General features: G+C 45.1%; 1 protein-coding gene across 1 annotated transcript in view; it reads right to left on the bottom strand.

Moving 5' to 3' along the window:
- The window catches only part of LOC104337720 (zinc finger SWIM domain-containing protein 6), a 137013-nt gene that overhangs the window by 18573 nt on the left and 92232 nt on the right, over positions 1-26208 (bottom strand). The window contains exons 5-10 of the mRNA XM_075446653.1: positions 24655-24834; positions 22904-23080; positions 22492-22638; positions 19473-19619; positions 10217-10477; positions 6381-6516 (exon numbers count right to left, since the gene is read on the bottom strand). Of these exons, the coding sequence (XP_075302768.1) occupies positions 6381-6516; positions 10217-10477; positions 19473-19619; positions 22492-22638; positions 22904-23080; positions 24655-24834 (1048 nt within the window). The remainder of the gene's footprint in view (positions 1-6380; positions 6517-10216; positions 10478-19472; positions 19620-22491; positions 22639-22903; positions 23081-24654; positions 24835-26208) is intronic.

Here is a 26208-nt window from a genome sequence, read left to right as displayed (position 1 = left end):
TTGTGGGTGTCCAGTTTGCTTAAACGTTTTCTAACCCGATCCTCCTCAACCAAGGGAATGTCTTCCTTTCTCCAGGCTTTCCCTCTTACCTCCAGGGACTGGGATGCCTGAGGGCCAGCCTTAGCAGGTGACAAGACTGAAGCAAAGAAAGCATTCAGTAACTCTGACTTCTCTGTATCTTTTGTTCTTATGCATGCCCTCCCGTATAGTCCTTTGAACACAGAATTATTTTCTCCCTGTTTAGCTTTCTGGAGAAACTAGCTCCAGAATACACACCTCCAAACCACTAGGACACAGCCTGTCTGATGAAGCTAAACACTGTGTATGTGGACAGCGTGTCCTTCAATGACTGTGCAATCATTCTTGATAATAATGACTAAAAAAACTCAATATTTTTTTTTTTTTTAAATCTGGGACTTGATTGCTCTCGGTATTCAGTTGCGACTATTCTTTGTCAACCATCATTTACTACAAGTTCTTGACAGTGACCATACAATTCAGATGGGACCAGTTTCTTCTCTGCACTGTATGTGGACAACATAGATTTACTGCTGATCATTTAGGCCCTTGGAACTTCTATCAGAAGGCCCTTCTTAGCCACCATTAACAATCTGGCCTGCCCTGAGATCAAGCCAACACACACCTAGCACTCCCTGAGAAACACCTTTTTCCCTGATTACTGAAGACAAATGGAATGCAAGTCAGACATTTTGTTGTCATATGACATACTCTATTTAAATCCCAACATTCACCCAGAAGTGTGTGTTCTGGTTTCGGCTGCCGCCGGCAACAAAAGGGCCACGCGGCCACCCCTCCCCCCGCCGCGGTGCGGAGGAGAATGGAAATAAACAGGCAGAAACTGGTGGGTCGGGATAAGGGCAGTTTAACAGAACAGCAAACAAAGGGAACAGTAACAACAATGATACAGATAAGGAGAAAACATGACAAAACAGACTGCACAACAGACCCTCTCTCTCGGACAGGACCGGCGCCGCTCGCTCCCGAGCGGCGAGTGACTCCCCGCCGCGCCGCCCCCCCCCGGCCGGAACCCAGCATGACGGCACATGGTATGGAATACCCGGCTCTGTTTGGCCAGGTTGGGGTTGGGTCAGCCCACCCGGCTGTGCCCCTTCCTGGATTCTGGTGAAAATTAACCCTGCCCTAGCCAAACCCAGGACATTATCCACCCCTTATTCCATACCATCTACGTCGTGCCCAGGTCCCCCATTGTCCAGTTGATCACCACCACTTCTCCTGTCTCCAGATATCATTCCCTTAGTCTATGGATCATCACTCTAAAGTGTCCGTTGAGTTCATTTAATCCATGACTTTGGGCTCCATCTGTCGTAATGGTCTTCCTTGGCAGGAGAGGTGATGTGTGGTGATGGGCGGTCACTTGCTGCATCCGGAGCTCACAGTCTGCAGGAGATGTTGATCTTGCTGAAGTTGCTGGATGCCAGTTGGTGAAAACCAGGTCCAGTCCCATCATCGCTGTGCTCTGCTAGGTTTCATCAAAAAAACCATCCTTCTTTAATCTGGACGATTCTTACTATGCTACTACTGGTATAACACATAACAATTATAACAGTGATAACAGACAGTGACAGGGTTATTTAACAATTAACTTAATACAATTTATTGTTTAAGGACTATTCTCACCCAAAATCAAATCCCCATGAGGTACACATCGGACTTCCCCATCCTTCCGCATTACCCACCAGGTACACCCGGGTCCTTGAGCAAAGGCAATCCCCCAGACAGCCTTGCCTTTGCCCGAGGCAGGACTAACCCAGACTGTCTTCCCTAACATGTTCCGCATGTGCACTACAGGGACTTTATCCCCTTCTATGGGGTGCTGAGGTTTTGACTGGGCAGGACCAGCCCGGTTGGTGGACCCTCTGGTGTTCACCAACCAGGTGGCCTTTGCTAGATGAGTATCCCAGTTTTTGAAAGTTCCACCCTCCATTGCCCTCAAAGTGGTTTTTAGCAGCCCATTGTACCGCTCGATCTTTCCAGAGGCTGGTGCATGGTAGGGGATGTGATACACCCACTCGATACCATGTTCTTTGGCCCAGGTGTCTATGAGGCTGTTACGAAAGTGAGTCCCGTTGTCCGACCTAATTCTTTCGGGAGTGCCATGTCGCCACAGGACTTGTTTTTCCAGGCCCAGGATAGTATTTCGGGCAGTGGCATGGGGCACAGGGTAGGTTTCCAGCCATCCGGTGGTGGCCTCCACCACTGTGAGCACATAGCACTTGCCTTGGCGGGTTTGTGGCAGTGTGATGTAGTCAATCTGCCAAGCCGCCCCGTATTGATATTTTAGCCATCGTCCTCCATACCACTGAGGCTTTACCCGCTTGGCTTGCTTGATTGCAGGGCATGTTTCACATTCATGGATAACCTCTGCGATGGTGTCCATGGTCAAGACCACCCCTCGGTCACGAGCCCATCTGTATGTTGCATCTCTTCCTTGGTGGCCTGAGGTGTCATGGGCCCACCGAGCTATAAAGAGTTCACCCTTCTGTTGCCAGTCCAGATCCACCTGAGCCACTCCAATCTTGGCAGCCTGATCCACCTGGTGGTTGTTTTGATGTTCCTCAGTGGCCCGACTCTTAGGGACAAGGGCGTCCATGTGATGCACTTTTACAAGCAGCTTCTCTAGCTGGGTAGCAATATCTTGCCACAATGGGGCAGCCCAGATGGGTTTGCCTCTGTGCTGCCAGTTGTTCTTCTTCCATTGCTGCAGCCACCCCCACAAGGCATTGGCCACCATCCAAGAGTCGGTGTAAAGATAGAGCACTGGCCACTTCTCTCGACTGGCAATGTCTAAAGCCAGCTGGATGGCTTTCACCTCTGCAAACTGGCTCCGCTCACCTTCTCCTTCTGCAGTTTCCGCGACTTGTTGTGTAGGGCTCCATACAGCAGTTTCCACCTCCGATGCTTCCCCACAATATGACAGGACCCATCCATGAACAGGGCATACTGCTTCTCATTTTCTGGCTGTTTATTATACAGTGAGGCCTCTTCAGCACGTGTCACCTCCTCCTCTGGCAATACTCCGAAACCTTTGCCTTCTGGCCAGTCCATGATCAGTTCCAGAATTCCTGGGCAACTAGGGTTTCACATTCGGGCCTGCTGTGTAATCAGTGAGACCCACTTACTCCACGTAGCATCGGTGGCATGATGCGTAGAGGGGACCCTCTCTTTGAACATCCAGCCCAGGACCGGCAATCGTGGTGCTAGGAGGAGCTGTGCTTCAGTGCCAACCACTTCTGAAGCAGCTCGAACGCCTTCATATGCTGCCAGAATCTCTTTTTCAGTGGGAGTATAGCGGGCCTCCGATCCTTTGTATCCCCGGCTCCAAAACCCCAGGGGTCGACCTCGAGTCTCCCCTGGTGCTTTCTGCCAGAGACTCCAGGTTGGGCCATTCTCCCCGGCTGCGGTGTAGAGCACGTTTTTAACATCTTGTCCTGACCGGACTGGACCAAGGGCTACAGCATGAACTATCTCCCGTTTAATGTGTTCAAATGCCTGTCGTTGCTCAGGGCCCCATTCAAAATCATTCTTCTTCCGGGTCACGTGGTAGAGAGGACTTACAATCTGGCTGTAATTTGGGACGTGCATCCTCCAAAAACCCACAACACCTAAGAAGGCCTATGCTTCCTTTTTGCTGGCTGGTGGGGACATATTCTTTTCTAGTCACTTGACCAGTTTCTCCACAGCTGAGACAAGGGAGGAAGAGAGACTTTCCTCATATTGCCGGAGTCTGACAGCCACCTCATCCACTGTTGGTGCCTCCTTACCTTTACAGTCTACTATTGCCAGTGAGTTGGCATATGAGGAGGGTGCGCTCCGCACAAACTTCCTCCACATGGATTGTGAGCACTGGACTTCATCTGGGTCTGTGGGTAACTGCTCATCGTCTGTGTCACAGTAAACCAGCTCCCGCACAGCTAATTCCCTCAAATACTGAATACCCCTTTCCATATTGGTCCACTTGCCAGGATAACACACAACATCCTCACTGAAGGGGTACCTTTCCTTCACGCCTGACAAAAGTCACCTCCAGAGGCTGAGGGCTTGTGCCTTTTTTTCAGTTGCCTTGCCAATGCCCCCTTCCCTGGCCAGGGATCCCAGCTGCTTGGCTTCCTTGCCCTCTAACTCCAAGCTGCTGGCCCCATTATCCCAGCACCGCAGCAGCCAGGTGGCAATGTGCTCGCCTGGGTGGCGGCTGAAATCTTTCCGCATGTCTCACAACTCGCCCAGGGATAGGGACCGGGTGATGATCTCTGTCTCTATGTCCCGCGACGACCCTGGCTCATTGTCATCCCTCCCGGAGCGATCTGCTCTCTTTGCGTCTTTCTTTAGTTTTACGGGGGCGACTGCTACCGGCACAGGTTGATCATTGGGCTCAGTCACTGTGCCTGTGGCTGGAGCTGCAGCAACTGCTGTGCCTGCTGGGGAAACCGAGGCAGACCCTGCAGCTGTGGCTGCAGCAGCCGTGGTGCCGGTCGGAGGGGCTGTGACTGCCTGCTGGTCTGGAGCGGCTGCAGGGCCGGCTGGGGGGGCAGCGCCAGTCGCAGTGCCTGTGGCTTCGTTCCCCCCCCTTTTCCCGTTTAGGGCACTGAATCAGGTTGAACATGGCTCGGTAGGCGTGGGCCAGACCCCAGCACATTGCTGTGATTTGTGTCTCTCTGGAGTTCCCAGGGAGGCAGCACACTTTTTGCAGATATTTTAACAGATTGTCCGGATTCTGTATTTGTTCAGGGGTGAGTTCAAAACAAACTGGGGATGCCCACTGCCCTAGACACCTGCCCATGCTGTCCCACACACCCAGCCACTCACAGCTATCCGGCCCCGGGGCAGGTCTCTGCACGATGTTCTTAACGACTTATTTAGCCCTAAACAAAACCTGCAACCCATTCAGGAGGCAGAACAAAAGGAGAGTGCTGGCCTGAGCATCCCACGGGTACTCGAAATTCTCAAAAGCCGTTAGGACTGGCCTGAAGGAGAGAGGGGGGGCGAAAGAGTGGGGGAAGGTATCCCCTCCGGTTTTCCCCACAGGCTGGGTTTGATTATTAACAAGTTCTAAGACATAGGATCCGAGGTATGGAAATGACTGCAGTGCCGCATGCAAATACAAGCCTAATTTCATACACAGTGATGCTATCATGTCTTAAGTCGACATTGTACAGTACAGTAAAATCATAATCCTGATCCTTTTCCCCGAGGTAATGAACATCACCACAGGGAACAAGTACAGTAAATACGGATTAAAAAACCACAGCCATCTGATCAAAGACAGAAACATTTTTTACCAGCGACTATTTAACACAGAAAAATGCGTATAACAAAATTTAACAAAACCTAAAAAAGTTGTTTTAACACCCGCTGCTCAGCCCTGCCGTTATCGTGCCCCACGTTGGGCGCCAATTTAAATGTTTTGGTTTCGGCTGCCGCCGGCAACAAAAGCGCCACGCGGCTGCCCCTCCCCCCGCCGCGGTGCGGAGGAGAATGGAAATAAACAGGCAGAAACTGGTGCGTCGGGAAAAGGGCAGTTCAACAGAACAGCAAACAAAGGGAACAGTAACAACAACGATACAGATAAGGAGAAAACACGACAAAACAGACCGCACAACAGACCCGCTCTCTCGGGCAGGACCAGCGCCGCGCGCTCCCGAGCGGCGAGTGAGTCCCCGCCGTGCCACCCCCCCCCGACTGGAACCCAGCATGACGGCACATGGTATGGAATACCCGGCTCTGTTTGGCCAGGTTGGGGTTGGGTCAGCCCACCCGGCTGTGCCCCTTCCTGGATTCTGGTGAAAATTAACCATGCCCTAGCCGAACCCAGGACAGTGTGCAAGACTGCTTAGTTATGAAGCACAAGAAAAAAGTACTGGCTCAGACCACACCATATGGTTTCAAATCTATCACTGAGAGTTAATTTATAAAGAAGGCTGGTGGAACAAATAGTCCTATCATCTGCTAAGCAGTAGATGATCCTGAGACTGAGGGTGCGATGTCTCTTTCCTCATTTCCTCGTCACTACCATCACACACACCCCCACACCCACATCAGTAAGAGAACACACGTACTAAAGCTGTCATTTAACACAAAACCACATGCCACAAGAGTGTAATTCTAGAAGGATTTGTAACATAAAATCTATTTTACAGTTGTAGATAAACACTAATTGTACATATATAAATGATTATACTGTAGTTACTACAGACATCAGTTGTTTTTACAGATGACAGAACCAAAGTAATTTCTCCTTAAAGGGAACAATGCTTCTTTTAGACTAGGTTTTGGTTACCAAGCTTATTTCCCTTTTCCATACTGCTACTTGTGCTCTTTCTAGATGACTTGTGAATACATACCGCATGGCTCTCAGTGCAGTTTTGTATGCCAGTTCAGCATCATGAGGTAGGAGAGAGGTGAAAAGATACTTGGCAAACGTGTGCATTGGAATACTCTCTCGATGGCTGACTTCACCTAAACCACTATATGGTCCAGCTGTGGGAAAGAGACAGAGAATGTCAGTCTTTACAGACTGTTGGACTTTTAAAAACATTCACTACACCTTGAGTTAGAATTGGTATTCAGAGACAGTTTGCTGCACAAAAGGTAAAGTTACACTGATATTTTTGTGAAATATTTTACAAGTATATTAAATACCATACATTCTTTGAGACAAAAAGACAGACTGCAAATTGTATAGTACTAAGCACGCTACCAATGCACATACAAATGACAGAATGGTCCCAGGGCTCCATGGACCTCATTCAGCAAGTCTATGGTGTGCAAAAGTAGAAGGTGATAATCCTAACTTTGCCTCTGCGTAGTTATATTGTGTACATGAATCCCTATGCACCCTCTGTTGGTGCATAATTGCTTTATCACAAATCCATCAGGAAAAAAAAAGACGTGGTTACAGTGGAAAAACATGTATCTTTAATTGAAGTTACATGACCAGTCACTACAGCAGCACCTGATCCCTATTAATGTCTCACCTGACATTAGGCATTTAAATAACCCTTTGGTCTGGACTTGGTCTCCAGAGAAGACTAGGTCAGATCTTGCACTAAAGCTGCTTTTGTTAGTCCATTATAGCCACACGATCTTAAAAATTGTATTTGTTGTGGGAAAACTATTCCCATTGTTGGGGCAATGGATTTTGCTCACACTCAGTGCAGCCAGTGCAGTACTTCATAAAAGCAGTGTCAAGACTGACAACAGAAATGACAATTTAAAAAAAAAAAATTAAATGAAACTATTTGCTTGCTGAGTTCTGAATGTTCACAGTGCATATGAATCCCATTTTTACATTTTTCCTGCAACCTTAAGACTGTTATTCCTATTAATAGGAAAACTGTGTCAAGCAATTTTTACTTCAGTGGCTAGAGCTTCAGGCATTAAATGTTGCAAGATACAGAATAAGAATCATAGAATCATAGAATGTTTTGGGTTGGAAGGGACCTTATAGATCTTCTAGTTCCAAACCCCCCTGCCATGGGCAGGGACACCTTCCACTAGACCAGGTAGCTCAAAGCCCCATCCAACCTGGCCTTGAACACTTCCAGGGAGGGGGCATCCACAACTTCTCCAGGCAACCTGTTCCAGGGCCTCACCACACTCATAGTGAAAAATTTCTTCCTAATATCTAAATCTTCTGCCTTTCAGTTTAAAGCCATTACCCCTTGTCCTATCACTACATGCCCTTGTAAAAAGTCCCTCTCTCCAGCTTTCTTGTAGGCCCCCTTCAGGTACTGGAAGGCTGCTATAAGGTCTCTTATAGCCTTCTCTTTTCCGGGCTGAACAGCCCCAACTCTCTCAGCCTTTCCACATAGGAAAGGTGTTCCATCCCTGTGATAATTTTGGTAGAATGGTAGAATCTTATGTTAAGTATTATTGGACAATTATTGCACAAATAGCAGTCAGCAGTCCTAGAAGTTGCTACTTCCTCTTCTGCTAGAGATTCCAACCCACCACACTTGGATAGATGAATGACTGTGTGAGCACACTTCTTCACTGCAGTCACACGTGTCATAGATTCCAGCAGTGGTTCAAACTAACATGGCTGACCCTACACTGAATCAGATGAGGAGTACTCACAAAATTTATTCAACCACTTCTGCTGCAGAGGATGATGAACTGCATGAGAGAGAGATAGCAACAACTTGGGTCAGCACAGCTGTTTCAGCAATGTTTTTCTGACTGGTGCCTTAGCACAAAATGCAAAGATAAAAATCATTAGGCATGAAAAAAATCTGAGCTCCATAGGTGGACATTTCTGAAGACTGGGGCTGATCACAAAGGAAACATCAATGAAGATTAAGTAGTTGACAGTGTGTCTCTCAATCATTTAAAATGAAGTTGAAAGCCATTCAAAACTAGCTGGCATTGCCTCAATGAAAGAAGCTATTTCATATATGTTTGCCAATTGGAGGTCTAGTCAGAAACTCAGTTAGGACATGAAGAATATATGACAAAGCATTTATATGAAAATATATTCTGTCATTAACTTAGCAGTCAAGCAAAAAATTCGAACAGTTCTTGCAACACAGTCTTATGTTCTGCTTTCCCACACATTCAAATGGCAGCTACATACGGCATGCATTAACAGCATAGAAATCATCTTAATATTGGATTAAGCTTTCTTTATTATATCTACAGGACTTTAACTATAAAAACACAATTGATATGATTAGGATCGTAAATCACTGCACAGTTTTTCCTCCGAGCTGGCAGTTTCTGCCTAACCTGGAGTAAACTGAAGCTATTGCAGAAAAGCCAGATTTCTCAGCACACAGTAATGCAACACCATCATTGCACACTATTCACCACAGCAATTTTGTAGGTAGTTATTTAAGCAGATTTCCTGCTATGATCCCTTGTTTACTATTTTAAGAAAACAAAAAGAATACCAGTGATTAAAGTAGTAAACTAGAAGTATTGGAGAATACTTGAGAGGAATCCTGCCTTTTCCTCATAAAGCATCCTTACAAGTAAATAGATGCAGCAAATTGATTTTATAATCCATAGGATCCCTCTATGGTGGTTAATAGCTGGATCCAGCAAGCAGCTGTTCTTGTCCAAAGGCCATAAAGCAGCGGTTACAGCCACACCATAATGGAAACTCTCTCTATGGTGTAGCTTCTCTGCAGTTTCAAATGGCACCATCAGTAGGTACCAAAGTCTTTAAGGATCTGGGCAATAACAGTGATTCAAAGCTGAGAACCCTAAACAACATACTGTGAGTCTTCCATTAAAGAAGTAGTTTTAAAAAACAAATGTCTTGCAGAAAGAAAGCAAAACCTGACTTCTGTGTAACAGTCTTCGCAGCTTACCTAGAGCAGTATCACACTCCCCATCATCCCTTGAGCAAGCACTCAAAACTTGGTCAATGTCTTTAGCTAATTGGTTCCTTTAAAGTTTTTTCTTCCATTTAAAAAAACAAAAACTAGAAAGATAACCTTAGAACCCACAAGACTATTCTCTGAACATGAGGTGTAAGTACTATAAGTTAAGCCTTTTTAAAAGCTAAGGCAAGAGCATGCACTTTTTTATACAGATTTTATTGCAATACACTGGCTAATTCCCAAACACAAGTTATTTGTCTTAATCAAAATTTAGTCACAAGACCAGGCCTTAAGCCTCAATATTTGACCATATATTTCAATTTTCATGTATGATAGAAACTTCAGAGGCAAGTAATTTTCCTAATTGCTACAAAGAAAATGTTATATTTCTGTCCCAGCAATTCTAAGTGAATTTTCTGAGCTCTTCACTTGGGAACAGAGGTAAGAATCTTCATACATTTACAAAGCTGCTAGTCCTTTTTCAGGATACAAGTGACATTTAGAAATTTGCTACCCAAGAACTGTTGATGATAACTGATGTCTGTATTATTTAATTGTGAGCCTAGGTTGTATAATTAGGATACTGAGATTATGACAAGCAACAAATCTAAAGAACAAAATGCAATAAAAATTAAAATGAAAGGCTTATAGGTCAGTAGATACCTTATCTCTACAGTCATGTGGTATCTGAAGTATGTTTGACTTTCATAAGAGCCTGGAAATAAAATTTTGCTGGAGTTCTACATGAAAAAACATCTTAAGTATGTAAGGCAGTTTCCAATGGAATACTAATTCAGTGGGCTTGTGTAAGTGAAGACAGTTTAAAGAAGCAGTTAGTATCTACATTGAGCTACCTTCTAATAGGAAGACTGCTTGTTTTCGAAAAATCTTCACCAGAGTATCATCCAATTCAATTTCCTGTAGCTTAGAAATAAGCTGCTCCTCATTTCGACAAACCTTCTCTTGTGCATACAAGCCATCTGGCATTATTCGTTGCTGTCCCAGCCCTATCAATGCTACTTCCACAGCCAGCGTTAAATAAGATTCCCCTTCTTCTAAGAACTTGTGTGCAGGCAGGTGCTGGTACTCCAGAGATTTGCATTGCCCCACGTTCTCTGCAAAGGGTGACACAAAGAATAACATATCAGAAATCATTCTAATCCATAATCTGTCTATAATGCCACATTTACAAATGCTTCCTCTATCAGTATTCATTTTTTAAAATGATTTAAATTACTAATGCAATCTCAAGATCCAATGATCCAGTCTAAACTACCTGCTCCAATTCCATATGGCAGAAATATACAAAACAATTAGGTTTTAAAAAACCCACTCAAGTAAAAATAAAAGTTTTCATATTAAAATGCATGATTTGAAGAAAGGCAGTTTCTACACCTTTGTGTTAATAAGGCCAAAATTGGAAGATCTATTTATTAATAATCGAACCCACTCTATGGGGAAGACCGGAAGGGATACTTTCCCCCACTCTCTCACCCCCCCTCTCTCCTTCAGGCTAGTCCTAACAGCTTTTGAGAATTTCAAGTACCCGTGGGATGCTCAGGGCAGTGTGTTTCTATTGTTCTGCCTCCTGAATGGGTTTCAGGTCTTCTTTAGGGTTAAACAAGTCGTTAAAAACATCGTGATGAGACCTGCCCCGGGGCTGGATAGCTATGAGTGGCTAGGTGTGTGGGATAGCCTGGGCAAGTATCTAGGGCAGTGGGCACCCCCGGTGTTTTTGAAACTCACCCCTGAACAAGTGCAGGATCCTGACAAACTAGTAAAGTATTAGGAAAAAGTGTGCTGCCACCCTGGGAATTCCACGGAGACACAAATCACTGCAACGTGCTGGGGTCTGGTCCATGCCTACCAAGCCCCATTCAACACTATTCAGTGCTCTAAAGGGGAAGGGGGGGGAAACAAAGCAAGCAGGCACTGTGACTGGTGCTGCCCCCATAGCTGGCCCTGCAGCCGCTCCGGCCCAGCAGGCAGTCACAGCCCCCCCGACTGGCACCACGGCTGCTGCAGCCACTGGGGCTGCGCCAACTTCCCCGGCGGGAACGGCAGCTGCTCCAGTTCACTGCGGCTGAGCCCAAAAACCAACCCATGCTGGAAGCAGTCGCCCCTGTACACAAAAAAACCACGCAAAGAAATCAGATCGCCCCGTGAGGGATGACAATGAGCCAGGGTCATCACAGGGGGCAGAGCCAGAGATCATCACCCAGTCCCTGTACTTGAGCGAGCTGGGATATGTGGAAAGATTTCAGATGCCATGTAGATGAGCAAATTGTCACCTGGCTGCTGCAGTGCTGGGATAATGGGGCCAGGAGCTCGGAATTAGAGGGCAAGGAAGCCAAGCAGCTGGGATCCCTGGCCAGGGAAGGGGGCATTGGCAAGGCAACTGAAAAAAAGGCACAAGCCCTCAGCCTCTGGAGGTAAATTTTGTCAGGTGTGAAGGAAAGGTACCCCTTCAGTGAGGATGTTGTGTGTTATCCTGGCAAGTGGACCAATATGGAAAGGGGTATCAAGTATCTGAGGGAATTAGCCGTGCAGGAGCTGGTTTACTATGACCCGGACAATGAGCAGTTACCCACAGACCCAGATGAAGTCCAGTGCTCACAACCCACGTGGAGGAATTTTGTGCGGAGCACACCATCGTCATATGCCAACTCACTGGCAGTAGTAGACTGGAAAGGTGAAGAGCCACCAATGGTGGATGAAGTGGCTGTCAGACTCTGGCAATATGAGGAAAGTCTCTCTTCCTCCCTCATCTTGGCTGTGGAGAAACTGTCCCAGGAGTTCCAGCAATTCAAAGAGAGTATGTCCTAATCCCCACCTGTATGGGCCAGCATCTCAGCTATTAGGAGCAAGCATTTCGCTTCTCAAGAGAAAGGATACAGAGGCTATACACCACGGGGAACCCTGGGGGTCTACCTGCGTGACCACGGAGAGGACATGAGGAAGTGGGATGGAAAACCTACATCAACCCTAGAGGCATGAGTGTGTGAGTTGCAAGGTAAAACAATCACAAAAGGGGATTCTTCCAGGAAAAATGCCGCTCCAGTTTCCAGCGGGCAGCTCTCCAGACCAGGTAGACAGTTTGATCTTGTTTCCGATCCTCTTGAAGGGACCTCCAAGTCATTTTAACAGGAAGTGAGCAGCAAATTCTCTGACCAGGATTAGAGGGGCCCTGCCTCCAGCCAGGTGAAGGAAAGGGACAACCGGGTTTATTGGACGGTGTGGATTCGGTGGCCTGGCACGTCAGATCCACAAGAGTATAAAGCTCTAGTGGACAGTGGTGCACAGTGTACTTCAATGCCATCAGATTTCAAAGGGTCAGAGTCCATTTGCATTTTGGGAGTGACAGGGGGGTCCCAAGAGCTGACTGTATTTGAGGCTGAAGTGAGCCTCACTGGGCAGGAGTGGCAGAAGCACCCCATTGTAACTGGCCCCGAGGCTCCGTGCATCCTTCGTATAGACGGATAGGAGAGGGTATTTCAAGGTCGTAAAGGGTATCGGTGGGCTTTTGGCATAGCTGCTCTGGAGACGGAAGAAATTAAACAGCTGTCCATTTTGCCTGGTCTCTTGGAGGATCCTTCCGTTGTGGGGTTGCTGAGGGTTGAAGAACAACAGGTGCCAATCACAACCACAACGGTGCACTGGCGACAATATTGTACCATCTGAGACTCCCTTCTCCCCATTCATCAGCTGATCCGCCAGCTGGAGAGTCAAGGAGTGATCAGCAAAACTCACTCACCCTTTAATAGTCCCATATGGCCAGTGAGAAAATCTACTGGAGAGTGGAGACTGACAGTAGACTATTGTGGCCTGAATGAAGTCACACCACTGCTAAGTGCTGCTGTGCCAGACATGCTAGAACTTCAATATCAGCTGGAGTCAAAGGCAGCCAAGTGGTATGCTACCACTGACAATCGCTAATGCATTCTTCTCCATCCCTTTGGCAGCAGAGTGCAGGCCACAGTTTGCTTTCACCTGGAGGGGCATCCAGTACACCTGGAATCGACTGCCCAAGGGGTGGAAACACAGTCCCACCATTTGCCATGGACTAATCCAGAATGCACTGGAAAAGGGTGATGCCCCTGAACATCTGCAGTACATCGACGACATCAGTGTATGGGGTGACAATGCAGAGGAAGTATTTGAGAAAGGGGAGAAAATAGTTCAGATCCTTCTGAAAGCCGGTTTCGCCATTAAGTGAAGTCAAGTCAAGGGACCTGCGCAAGAGATGCAGTTTCTAGGAATAAAATGGCAGGATGGGCGCCGTCAAATCCCAATGGATGTCATCAACAAAATAGCAGCTATGTCTCCACCAATCAGCAAAAAGGAAGCACAGGCCTTCTTAGGTGTTGTGGGTTTTTGGAGGATGCACGTCCCAAATTACAGCCAGATTGTAAGTCCTCTCTACCACGTGACCCGGAAGAAGAATGATTTTGAATGGGGCCCTGAGCAACGACAGGCATTTGAACAAATTAAACGGGAGATAGTTCATGCTGTAGCCCTTGGTCCAGTCCGGTCAGGGCAAGAAGTTAAAAACGTGCTCTACACCGCAGCCGGGGAGAATGGCCCAACCTGGAGTCTCTGGCAGAAAGCACCAGGGGAGACTCGAGGTCGACCCCTGGGGTTTTGGAGCCGGGGATACAAAGGATCGGAGGCCCGCTATACTCCCACTGAAAAAGAGATTCTGGCAGCATATGAAGGCGTTCGAGCTGCTTCAGAAGTGGTTGGCACTGAAGCACAGCTCCTCCTAGCACCACGATTGCCGGTCCTGGGCTGGATGTTCAAAGAGAGGGTCCCCTCTACGCATCATGCCACCGATGCTACGTGGAGTAAGTGGGTCTCACTGATTACACAGCAGGCCCGAATGTGAAACCCTAGTTGCCCAGGAATTCTGGAACTGATCATGGACTGGCCAGAAGGCAAAGGTTTCGGAGTATTGCCAGAGGAGGAGGTGACACGTGCTGAAGAGGCCTCACTGTATAATAAACAGCCAGAAAATGAGAAGCAGTATGCCCTGTTCATGGATGGGTCCTGTCATATTGTGGGGAAGCATCGGAGGTGGAAACTGCTGTATGGAGCCCTACACAACAAGTCGCGGAAACTGCAGAAGGAGAAGGTGAGCGGAGCCAGTTTGCAGAGGTGAAAGCCATCCAGCTGGCTTTAGACATTGCCAGTCGAGAGAAGTGGCCAGTGCTCTATCTTTACACCGACTCTTGGATGGTGGCCAATGCCTTGTGGGGGTGGCTGCAGCAATGGAAGAAGAACAACTGGCAGCGCAGAGGCAAACCTATCTGGGCTGCCCCATTGTGGCAAGATATTGCTACCCAGCTAGAGAAGCTGCTTGTAAAAGTGCATCACATGGACGCCCTTGTCCCTAAGAGTCGGGCCACTGAGGAACATCAAAACAACCAGCAGGTGGATCAGGCTGCCAAGATTGAAATGGCTCAGGTGGATCTGGACTGGCAACATAAGGGTGAACTCTTTATAGCTCGGTGGGCCCATGACACCTCGGGCCACCAAGGAAGAGACACAACATACAGATGGGCTCGTGACCGAGGGGTGGTCTTGACCATGGACACCATCGCAGAGGTTATCCATGAATGTGAAACATGCGCTGCAATCAAGCAATCCAAGCAGGTAAAGCCTCAGTGGTATGGAGGACGATGGCTAAAATATCAATATGGGGAGGCTTGGCAGATTGACTACATCACACTGCCACGAACTCGCCAAGGCAAGTGCTATGTGCTCACAGTGGTGGAGGCCACCACCGGATGGCTGGAAACCTATCCTGTGCCCCATGCCACTGCCCGAAATACCATCCTGGGCCTTGAAAAGCAAGTCCTGTGGCGACATGGCACCCCAGAAAGAACTGAGTCGGACAACGGGACTCACTTTCGCAACAGCCTCATAAACACCTGGGCCAAAGAACATGGCATCGAGTGGGTGTATCACATCCCCTACCATGCACCAGCCTCTGGAAAAATTGAAAGGTGCAATGGACTGCTGAAAACCACTCTGAGAGCAATGGGGGGTGGGACTTTCAAAAACTGGGATACTCATTTAGCAAAGGCCACCTGGTTGGTTAACAACAGAGGATCCACCAACAGGGCTGGCCCTGCCCAAGCAAAACTTCCTTGCCCTGTAGAAGGGGATAAAGACCCCGTAGTGCACATGCGGAATATGTTAGGGAAGACAGTCTGGGTTAGTCCTGCCTCGGGCAAAGGTAAACCCGTCCACGGGATTGGTTTTGCTCAAGGACCTGGGTGTACCTGGTGAGTAATGGGAAAGGATGGGAAGTCCGATGTGTACCTCATGGGGATTTGGTTTTGGGTGAAAATAGTCAATAAATAAATTGTATAAAGTTAATTGCTAAATAACCCTGTAATGGTCTGTTATCACTACTACAGTTATATGTTATATCAGTATTATCACAGTAAGAATCATCCAGACTAATGAAGGATGGACTTTGATGAAACTTTGCAGAGCACAGCGATGATGGGACTGGACCTGGCTTCAGCAACTGGCACCCAGTAACTTCATGAAGATCGACATCTCCAACTCGTGAACTGTGGCACGGGTTGCACCAGATACTTCGGTTGTGAGCTCCGGATGTAGCAAGCGACCGCCCATCACCACACATCCCCTCTCCTGCCATGGAAGACTGTTATGACAGATGGAGTCCAAAGCCATGGATTAAATGAACTCAACGGACACTTTAGAGTGATGATCCATAGACTAAGGGAATGATATCTGGAGACAGGAGAAGTGGTGGTGATGAACTGGGAAATGGGGGACCTGGGCATGATGTAGGTGGTATAGAATAAGGGGTGGATAGTGTCCTGGGTTCAGCCAGGACAGGGTTAATTTTCACCAGAAGCTAGGAGGGGACACAGCCAGGCAGGCTGACCCAACCTGGCCAAACAGAGCAGGGTATTCGATACCATGTGCCGTCATGCTGGGTTTCGGTGGAGGAGCTGGCCGGAGGGGGGAAGGCAGTTGTGTCTCGTGAGCACGTGGGGCACCGTGTGGTGAGAGTTGCTCCGTCCATTTTGCTGTTTGTTCTGTATATTCTCCCTATCTGTAGTGTTGTTGTTACTGTTCCCTTTGTTTGATGTTCTGTTAAACTGCCCTTATCCCCACCCACGAGTTTTCGCCTTTACTTTCCATTCTCCTCCCCGCCCCTGTGGGGGAAGGGGTGGTAGAGCGACTGTGTGACCCTTTGTTGCCGGCCATGGCCAAACTGCAACAGGGATTAGAAGATTACTGAAGAAAATCTAACTGAATTAAATTAGTTTTGAGGGAAAGCCTCAAGACGTTTGGGGATGTGCGTATAAAAGAGCTGTAGGTAGAGGGATGAATTGAGTTTCTGACTACACAGAAGGTGCTAAGAAACGACCACAGAGGTGGAAAGAGACTGAGAATAAGGAACAAATCATTTAAGCTCCTGGGAAGCAAATACTGAAGTTAAAATGAGTGTATGCATCCTGTCCTAAATCATGTATCAATACTGCAACATTATTTTCCAATTCATAATCTTTATAGACCATGTATGTTATAAATATTCATAGAAATCATAGAATCATAAAGGTTGGAAAAGACTTCTAAGATCATCAAGTCCAACCGTCAACCCAGCACCACCATGCCTACTAAACCATGTCCTGAAGTGCCACATCTAAACAATTTTGAACATCTCCAGGGATGGGGACTCCACCACTTCCCTAGGAAGCCTATTCCAATGCCTGACCAGTCTTTCAGTAAAGAATTTTTTCCTAATATACAATCTGAACCTCCCTTGACACAACTTGAGGCCATTTCCTCTTGTCCTATCCCCAGTTACTTGGGAGAAGAGAGCAACACCTGCCTCACTACAACCTCCTTTCAGGTAGTTGTAGAGGGCATTGAGGTCTCCCCTCAGCCTCCTCTTCTCCAGACTAAACAGCCCCAGCTCCCTCAGCCACTCCACATAAGACTTGTTCTCTAGACCCCTCACCAGCCTCGTTGCTCTTCTCTGGACACGCTCCAGCAACTCCATGAGGGGCCCGAAACAGAACACAGGATTTGAGGTGCGGCCTCACCAGTGCCGAGTACAGGGGCACAATCACTTCCCTACTCCTGCTGGACACACTATTCCTGATACAAGCCAGGATGCTGTTGGCCTTCTTGGCCACCTGGACACACTGCTGGCTCATGTTCAGCTTGCTGTCAACCAACACCCCCAGGTCCTTTTCCACTGGGCAGCTTTCCAGCCACTCCTCCCCAAGCCTGTAGCACTGCATGGGGTTGTTGTGACCCAAGTGCAGGACCCGGCACTTGGCCTTGTTGAAACTCATACAATTGGCCTCGGCCCATCGGTCCAGCCTGTCCAGATCCCTCTGCAGAGCCTTCCTACCCTCAAGCAGATCCACCCTCCCTCCCAACTTGGTGTCATCTGCAAACTTACTGAGGGAGCACTCAATCCCCTCATTCAGAGCATTGATAAAGATGTTAAACAAGACTGGACCCAAAACTGAGCCCTGGGGAACACCACTCGTGACCGGCCACCAGCTGGATTTAACTCCATTTACTACCCCTCTCTGTGCTCCGCCATTCAACCAGTTCGTTATCCAGCGAAGAGTACACCCATCCAAACCATGGGCAGCTAGTTTCTCCAGGAGGATGCTGTGGGAGACAGTGTCAAATGCTTTACTGAAGTCCTGGTAGACAACATCCACAGCCTTTCCCTCATCCACGAGGGAGGTCACCTGGTCACAGAAGGAGATCAGGTTGGTCAAGTAGGACCTGCCTTTCATGATCCCATGCTGGCTGGGCCTGATCCCTTGGTTGTCCTTCACATGCCCGGTGAGCGCACTCAAGATGAACTCCTCCATAATCTTCCCCGGCATCGAGGTCAGGCTGACAGGCCTGTAGTTCCCGGGATCCTCCTTCCGGCCCTTCTTGTAGATGGGCATTGCATTGGCAAGCCTCCAGTCATCTGGGACCTCCCCTGTTAGCCAGGACTGCTGATAGATGATGGAGAGTGGCTTGTCCAGCTCCTCTGCCAGCTCCCTCAGCACTCTCGGGTGGATCCCATCTGGCCCCATAGACGTGCAAATGTCCAGGTGGCATAGCAGGTCATTAACTGCTTCCTCCTGGATTATGGGAGGTTTATTCTGCTCTCCGTGCATTTTAAGTGCTTTGTCATCAATTTGAAGTATTATGCACGCTTGTAGCTAAGAAATCAAAGAACATCCTTGACTGCATCGGAGGAACGTCGTCAGCAGATTGAGGGTGGTGATCCTTCCCCTCTGCTCAGCACTGGTAAGCCCATACCTGGAGTGCCGTGTCCAGTACAGGGCTGCCCATTGACATACTGGAGCAGATCTAGTGAGGGGCCACAAAGAAGATTAAAGGACTGGAACATCTCCCATATAAGAGACTGAGAGAGCTGGGATTGCTTAGCCTGGAACAGAAAAGGCTCAGGAGGATCTTACCAAAATGTATAAATATCTGATGGGAGAATGTAAAGAAGACAGAGCCAGACTCTTCTCAGTGGTATCCTGTGACAGGACAAGAAGCAACAGGCACAAACTGAAATACAGGAAATCCAGTCTGAGCATAAGAAAACCCTTTTTTTACTGTGAGGATGGTCAAACACTGCAAGAGGATCATCCAGAGAGGTTGTACGGTGTTCATTCTTCGGGTTATTCATAAACCAGCAGGTGACCCTGCTCTGAGCAGAGCAGGTGAACTAGATGCTCTCCAGAGGAGCCTTTCAACCTCAACAATTCTGTGATTTCCTGTAATTTCTTAAAAAGAGGACAGAACAACATATGTGGAGAGAGTTGCTGCTATAAAGTCTTATTTGGTTTTATTTCAAACGTGAAATACAGAAATGTCTTCAAGAATGAGTAACTGGTAATTTTTGAAGTGCTTTAATATAACTTATAACAAAATTTTACTTTAGACATTTTCTCTCCCTTGTGTTTTCTTAGGGAATGCAAATGTGAGTTCTTATACTATAAAGACACTGGCTTTGAAGTTAAAGAAAGGCAAGATAGACAAATGCCTCCAGTTACTGAAGACTTAGAGAAGATTGCTGCCTTTGCATGGCCTTACCCATGAAGTCTGAGAATCCATGGAAGCTCTCATCATCCACCCTGCAGGCTTCCATCAGGCTACTGAAGAGGGTGCCAATTGGATCCAAAGGGTGTCCCACCCAACCTTCAAGATTCGTTATTGAGGTTACTCCTTTGTGGAGAAGTTCTGTGACAGAAAAGATGGAGGGAGGAGGGAGGCAAACAATTATAGAAGTAAAACTGATTAAAATGCTCTCAGTACAGAATTCAAAGTATTTCCAGTAGCTTCTGCTTAGAAGAAGAAAATAGTATCTTTCAGGGTGAATTCATTGCCCTTTGTGAATATATTAAAAGAGGAAAAAGCGCTAGCAAAGTGCATTATGGGTCAAAAATTTCAACTGCAGTATATTTTGAAATCTGTCCTTGATACCAGTAACTCTTCTAAAAATGTCTGCTGAAAAATTACAGCAAAGTCTTTTTTTTTTGGTAAAATATTCACAACTGTTTCCTCACTCAAAAGATGCAATACCATTTTTACATTTTAAGTGAATCTGATGGCACTGAAATAAATTAAAATATTCTAAAATGTCCCATTTTAATAAATAAAATATGAGCTTATCTTGCATCTAAATATTTATTGAAGTAATAAATTCAGGATGACAGATCCTAAAAAAGAAGAAAAAAAAGGATAAAGTGTTTAAATGAGGTATATGAGAAAAAAGTTGTCCTTCAAATGCATTTTTTTGTCATTCTAAAGTTTTAGTCAACAAATACCTTCATGGATACTTTGTTTTGTAACCCTCATCCATCAATCTGTTGCAACATGAAAAAACTGTTTAGCACAATGAATTGAAGGAAGCGTGGCTGTGGTAACAGAGGTTAGAGATTCCCCAAATCCTTATTTTTACTAAGAGTCTTATGGCAGTAGCTCCCCTTTGACTCTAACTCCCAACTTTTTTCTCCTAGACACATACATATGACTGAACTATAAGAGATCAGATGCATTACAGGTGACCATTTAAAAATTGTATACAAGCCATTACAGATGCTCTGTTTCTCTGCCTATTACACACTAACTTGTACCTACCTCTGCTCTCTCTCGTTCACAAAGTGCCATCTTTCTGAGTAACCATATGTATTATCACAAAGCTTTAAAAGCTTGCTTCTTGCATATTTAAATGTGTGGGGCTACAAAGTGAAACACAGCCACACTGTTGAACTGAGTGTTCAGAAGGGTGGCTTTTTTTTAAAGAATCAACTGATATGTAATACGAAAAACAATTAAATAATTGTCTTACTAACAAATAGCATATGCTAAAGACAACAGGCAGAAGCATGTAATATTACCAAAAAGGATTAATATTAATGACTTCTTACTGACTCACTTATATTCCATTTCATCTACTGTGTCTACTTATGACCTTCACTTGTTTCATGCCAAACAGTCAGTCCTCCATTCATATAGACATTTAACTTTAAATCATGCAAGTGGTTCCACGGATATGAGATCAGTCACATGAATGAAAGTTAAGTAGAAGCATGTGGTGGTTACTGAACTGAAACTTTAGCTGCAGAATTAATCTGCTTATAGAGAAGACCAGCATGTTTTGCAGTATTAAAAGAATATTTTTTGAATTCCAAACATAAAAGGAAAAAAAACCCAAAAGCAGTGAGTAACAACATAGAAATGACAAACTTCTTTGTTTTTGGGTAGAATGAATCACATTTCATACACTCCATTTTTAGCATAATATTAGTTGACAGCTATAGAAACTGCTCACAGGGAAAGGAACTTTACTGAAGTATTGAATGTCTAGATACTGTATTAGCAATTGGGAATGAAAAGTACTATGACCAGTACACTTGCAGCAGACCACCTGTTAGTGGTAGGTACAAACATACACACACTGACATAGCCCCCTCCTTTCTTACCTCCCCAGTCTGAGAAGTTGCAAAGCTTTAAGAGAGCACATGTTAAGGAAAGATATAGTACATGATAAAAAGACTCAGAAAAGTTATCCTAAGTAATAATAGAAAGTGCTTTTAAGCTTTGTTCAAATCTAGGATCCACAATAGTGCTCAAAACTTCTTCCTTGGGTACAGTGAAACAGAAATGGAGGCACACAGGAACTGCCAGTTAAATCTTTTTTCAGTCAGATGTCTACCTTGTCTTCACTTCAATTTCTAAATGATCATTTCTGGGAAAACACCTGCACATACACTTGAAAAATTTACACACGTGACTTCACATTGGTATTTTTGCCTATAATGTATGAGGATACACATAGTTAAGAGTAGCAACAAAGATGTAAAATAAAATTTGAATGAGAGGTGTTCTTGTGGTAGCCGAGAACGTAATTCCAGTTTTTCCACGTGCATTCTTTAACCTCAAAGCCACCCCTTTCTTCTTCCACTACCTCTTTAAACTTATGACAAAGTTCAGTGCAGAATTATTTTTGGTAGGATGTTCCTTCAAAAAATAGGAACACCACAGAAAATTTTATAAAGCCAGTGTTTCAAAAATCTCATTTCCAGCAATGTGAATCCACTGAAGTTTTAAGAATCATAAGAGACTTTTGGAACAAACTGGCAAATTTGATGAATTTCTGTAGCGCAGACTTTGCCTTGTTGTTACCCTCAACATCAGCTTTAGGCTTCCACCTCAGAAATATATAGCTCTGCTAAATTATACATCAGAGGAGAAAAATATTTTAAATACCTGACAGGCCAAATGCAAAGCTTTGTTTAAAAGCCTATAAATTACACAGGATGAATATTTACACTGTGTAACCAAAAACCCTGATTGGGATAAAGGCCCTATCATGTCAGATGTATTGCAGAAGGCAGAACAGAGCCCTTGCCCTGCAGAGCTCACAACCCAGCTTAAAAAAACCCTCCAACGTCCAGAATGTGACATTACCACTATGATCATTTGGACTGAAGAGTTAAAGTCACCTCTTTTGTTTTAGCTTCAAAAGCAGTTTTGTCATGCAAAGTTCCACTCTGGTGTTATTGTCACCTTGTCATGTCCTTTGCCCTTCTCTCTTCCCCACATTTACCTTTCTTCTGAGCCTGGAACATTTCCAGTTGTTTCTGTTGCTGCCGCCTTAGTGTATTAACAATAGCTATTGCTAGCCTCAGTGCTTCGCGTGGGTATCCATGAGATCGTAACGCGTCCACCCTCGCACAGGCTGTAGGAACGTGTTCTAAAATGGAGAAAATAATTGAGGATTAGCAATGCTTCCATGTCTGCAATGGCCTGTTACTCAAAAGGGCTTTTTTGTTTATTTGTTTTGTTTATAAAACCATGTAAAAGAGACTTAAAGGACTACTTCTGAGCCAGCATTAAGGGAGCCTCTGTTCTTTTTGACAGGCTTTTCATTCATCTCCCCACCATTCCCCCAAAATAATGCCATAGAAACTGAACAAAGCAGCAAGTCATGGGAATGTCTTTCTGGTTTAGCCACTTACCATGCCAGAGGGGCCACCCGTGAGAGTCAAATAGTGAGTTTTCAGTGTCGTCTTGGTAACAGCAGTTGGTGTATAGGTCACTGGTGATAATGTGCTGTAAGTGACTGTCCTGCCAGTGCAGATCGCACGCCTCTATGGCTCGAGTGAACACCGTCCGATGTGGCCTGTTCGATGAATCTGTCATTTTCACAAGTTCAGAAAGGTGGATCAGCTTTTACTCATTCATACGTGAATCAGTCATTCACAGTATTCTTGTCTTCTGTCTATTCACCAACTGACAGCAGCCTGCCTTGCCCCCCTCTGCAAGGAGCATACCACAGATGACATTTCATATCCTGTTACCCAACAGCTCAGACAAAGGGTGTGCCATTCACTTTGCATTCAGAGAGATCTACAAACCAGCACAGCTAATGCTAAATAGGACTTTGCAAGGGAACAGCTAGAGATGAAGGACATTAAACAGCATGTACAGAACTCCCCTAAAAACAAACTAGAAAGTATATGGCACACAGCTACTGAAGCATCCCCAGCTTCTCTCCTTCTCAGACCCAGAGCTACTAGGATGAGGGACAGATAAACATCGCATGACAGATTTTTAGTTGTTCTCATTGAGAAGTGACATTAACTTTGAGCACTTGTATAATTTTTGTCATAAACATATACAAATACTGCAAAGAAAGTGAGGTACTGAGGCCATGGGACTGACATAATCCTTACTGGACATCTTCCTATGGCAAAAGCGCTCTGTCGACATGGCACTTAGTCTATGAATGTTGAAATGCTGTGTCAGAGTTGCCACTAGCCTGCCCATGTTGGGCTGAACATCACGAGATCCAGAAAGCAAAATACCTCTGTAGGAAGTTATATGTTGAATGAACTTCTGCCCCCAGCTAGCTGTAGGATTTAAAAATGAACCAAGTCTATTTCCTTCAGAGGTAATCTTCCAAGAAAAAGAAACAAGGAAAAACCCATCTAAGCCCAAATCTGCCACCTTCCACAAGCATTTAATTTTAACTTAATCATGATTATATGAAACGTATCAAAACACTGAGAGTTTCAAGGGTTATGAGGGTTTTTTTCCCAGGTAAATATCGTGCATCTTCCTCAGTTATTAGCAAAGTAGCAATCTTTGCTTGAAGATGACTGGAGAAGGCTTCTGTCAGATTTGATAATCTCATTTTAGATTAAAAAGCATGATATCAAGTAAGAAGAGACACCTCCTCCAAGAAGGCAGTGTTGCCTCTGCACACTCCTCCACCTGTCAATGCAGACTGCACAACACAGAGCACGTCCCACAGATAGCTGCTTTAGTTTCTCACACACTCAGTTTAATACAGTTACAACAGATCTCCTTTTAAGTATCAAAGGTTTTGTAACTGCAAACAAAATAAAAACCCCAACACCAGAAGGGATCTAAGATTATAGTCAAGCAAAGAAACAACAGGCTTTTACATGACACACTTCAGGGGCATCCAATTTTCATGCAACAAGTATTTAGAAGGACCAAGTGAAAAGTTAGAAGACCTAACTAAACACAAATACTTGCTTTGAAAACATTGCAGCCGCAGCACAAAAAAAACACCCTGTTTATCCTTTCTGCAAGGACAGTATTAATGAAAATAAATTTGGCTGGTCAATCCTCAACAAGAAAGTTACTTGTTCCAGGAAAGAGTGCTGAATTCTGCAAGGCTAGAGTATATAAGATAGAGGTTATACTGTATGTTGCAGTCAGTGCATATATTTAGGCTTACCTTGGTTAGCATTTGCACCCTGAGGCAAAGCATTGGTTAAATTGGGCAGCTCGTTTCCATGGTTTCCATCTTCCCAGGGACAAACATCCACACTGTTCCATTTTTTCAGCTGTTTTAGCCAGCTGACCTTCTGCTCCAACTTGCAGTGGGGATTTAACACTATACACATCCACAGAGCACCTGACATTAAAAAAAAAAATTGCTAAATTAGGTTTTCTGTTAAAAATGCAGCAGCCAATGACTAATTACAAACTTCTATATTGTAACACTTTTTCTCCCCTCGAAGGATACACTACTTGTTTCCCAGCTGTACCTAACACCAGGCAGACTGAATTCCTGATGCAGAATCTTGGAGCTGGTGTGGTCCATCTGAAGCAGTTGAAAGACTGTATCAAACCAACCTTCTCAACTAAAAGGCATTAACTGGGTCTTTTGTATTAGAAAATCCATAGTTAACAATGTATGGCCCATCAGACAAGAACATCAGTCAAAAGCAAACAAGAATTCACATAAAGTTACAGCAGGAAATTAATGAAGTTTTACTTCTAATTTTTGTACCAGAAGCAAATGTTGCTTTCTACAAATAACAACTATGTATCTTCCACCTTCACATTACAGGAACCAAACAAGTGCATTAGTAAGATACGTATTTTGTAAGCATATACTTCCACACTCAACCCAATAGAAATACAGCTGATCATATAACACATTCCCAAACACATCTGGAGCTCAGAGGTCCAGTACTGTTTGTTGTGTAGTCTAACAGGAATAAGATATTTTTACTGTTACTACTTCAGTAATTTGGTTACACTAGAAAATTTATTTTACATTTTCTGTTTACGGAGCTCAAAGGGAAAGCTAATTTGCACTGACATTTCACATATACCATCATTTCAGAATCTGCTCCCTGACACCATATAGCAGGGCAGACATAAATACATCTGGGTCTCTAACAGCAATTTTAAAATGGAAAGATTTTTCTCTAAATCAGCTGTGTCTTCATCAGCATGAACTTTGACAGAAGCATGAAGACATCTGAAAGTACTGTTTAACAACAGTTCATTTGCTCATTAAGAACGTGCCTTATACACTACAAGAGATTTAAAGAATATGCTTAAACTATGCAATCTTCATGACAGGCTGAAAAAAAAAAAAAGAAAAGAAGAAAAGAATGAAAATGCAGCTGGTTCTTCCAAGATAACAGAATTCTCATACTGAAGTATTCGTTTGCTAACTACAAATGCAAAATGGATGCCCAAAGCACAGGCCATCACATTACGTTCACTCCTAAAGTAACTCAGTATGTCAGTATGCCCCAGCAAAGGAACCAGTGAAAACAGAGCTTGATTCTTAAGGTTGCAAGTCCACTGCTATTCTGGCCAACATGGAATATCAAAGAAATCTGAAAACCAAAACAAAATAAGATATGATAGAGTGCAGAACACCAGAGAGACACTACACTAATGCAGATTATTACTGCACAGTACTTACATACAGTAGAGCATGCTGTTTTGTTGTTTTTTTGTTTGTGGGGTTTTTTGGATTTTGTTTTAG

The sequence above is a fragment of the Opisthocomus hoazin genome, chromosome W (genome assembly GCF_030867145.1).
Source record: "Opisthocomus hoazin isolate bOpiHoa1 chromosome W, bOpiHoa1.hap1, whole genome shotgun sequence".
In the NCBI taxonomy this organism is placed as follows: Eukaryota; Metazoa; Chordata; class Aves; order Opisthocomiformes; family Opisthocomidae; genus Opisthocomus; species Opisthocomus hoazin.
This window is presented reverse-complemented; position numbering and strand designations above follow the sequence as displayed.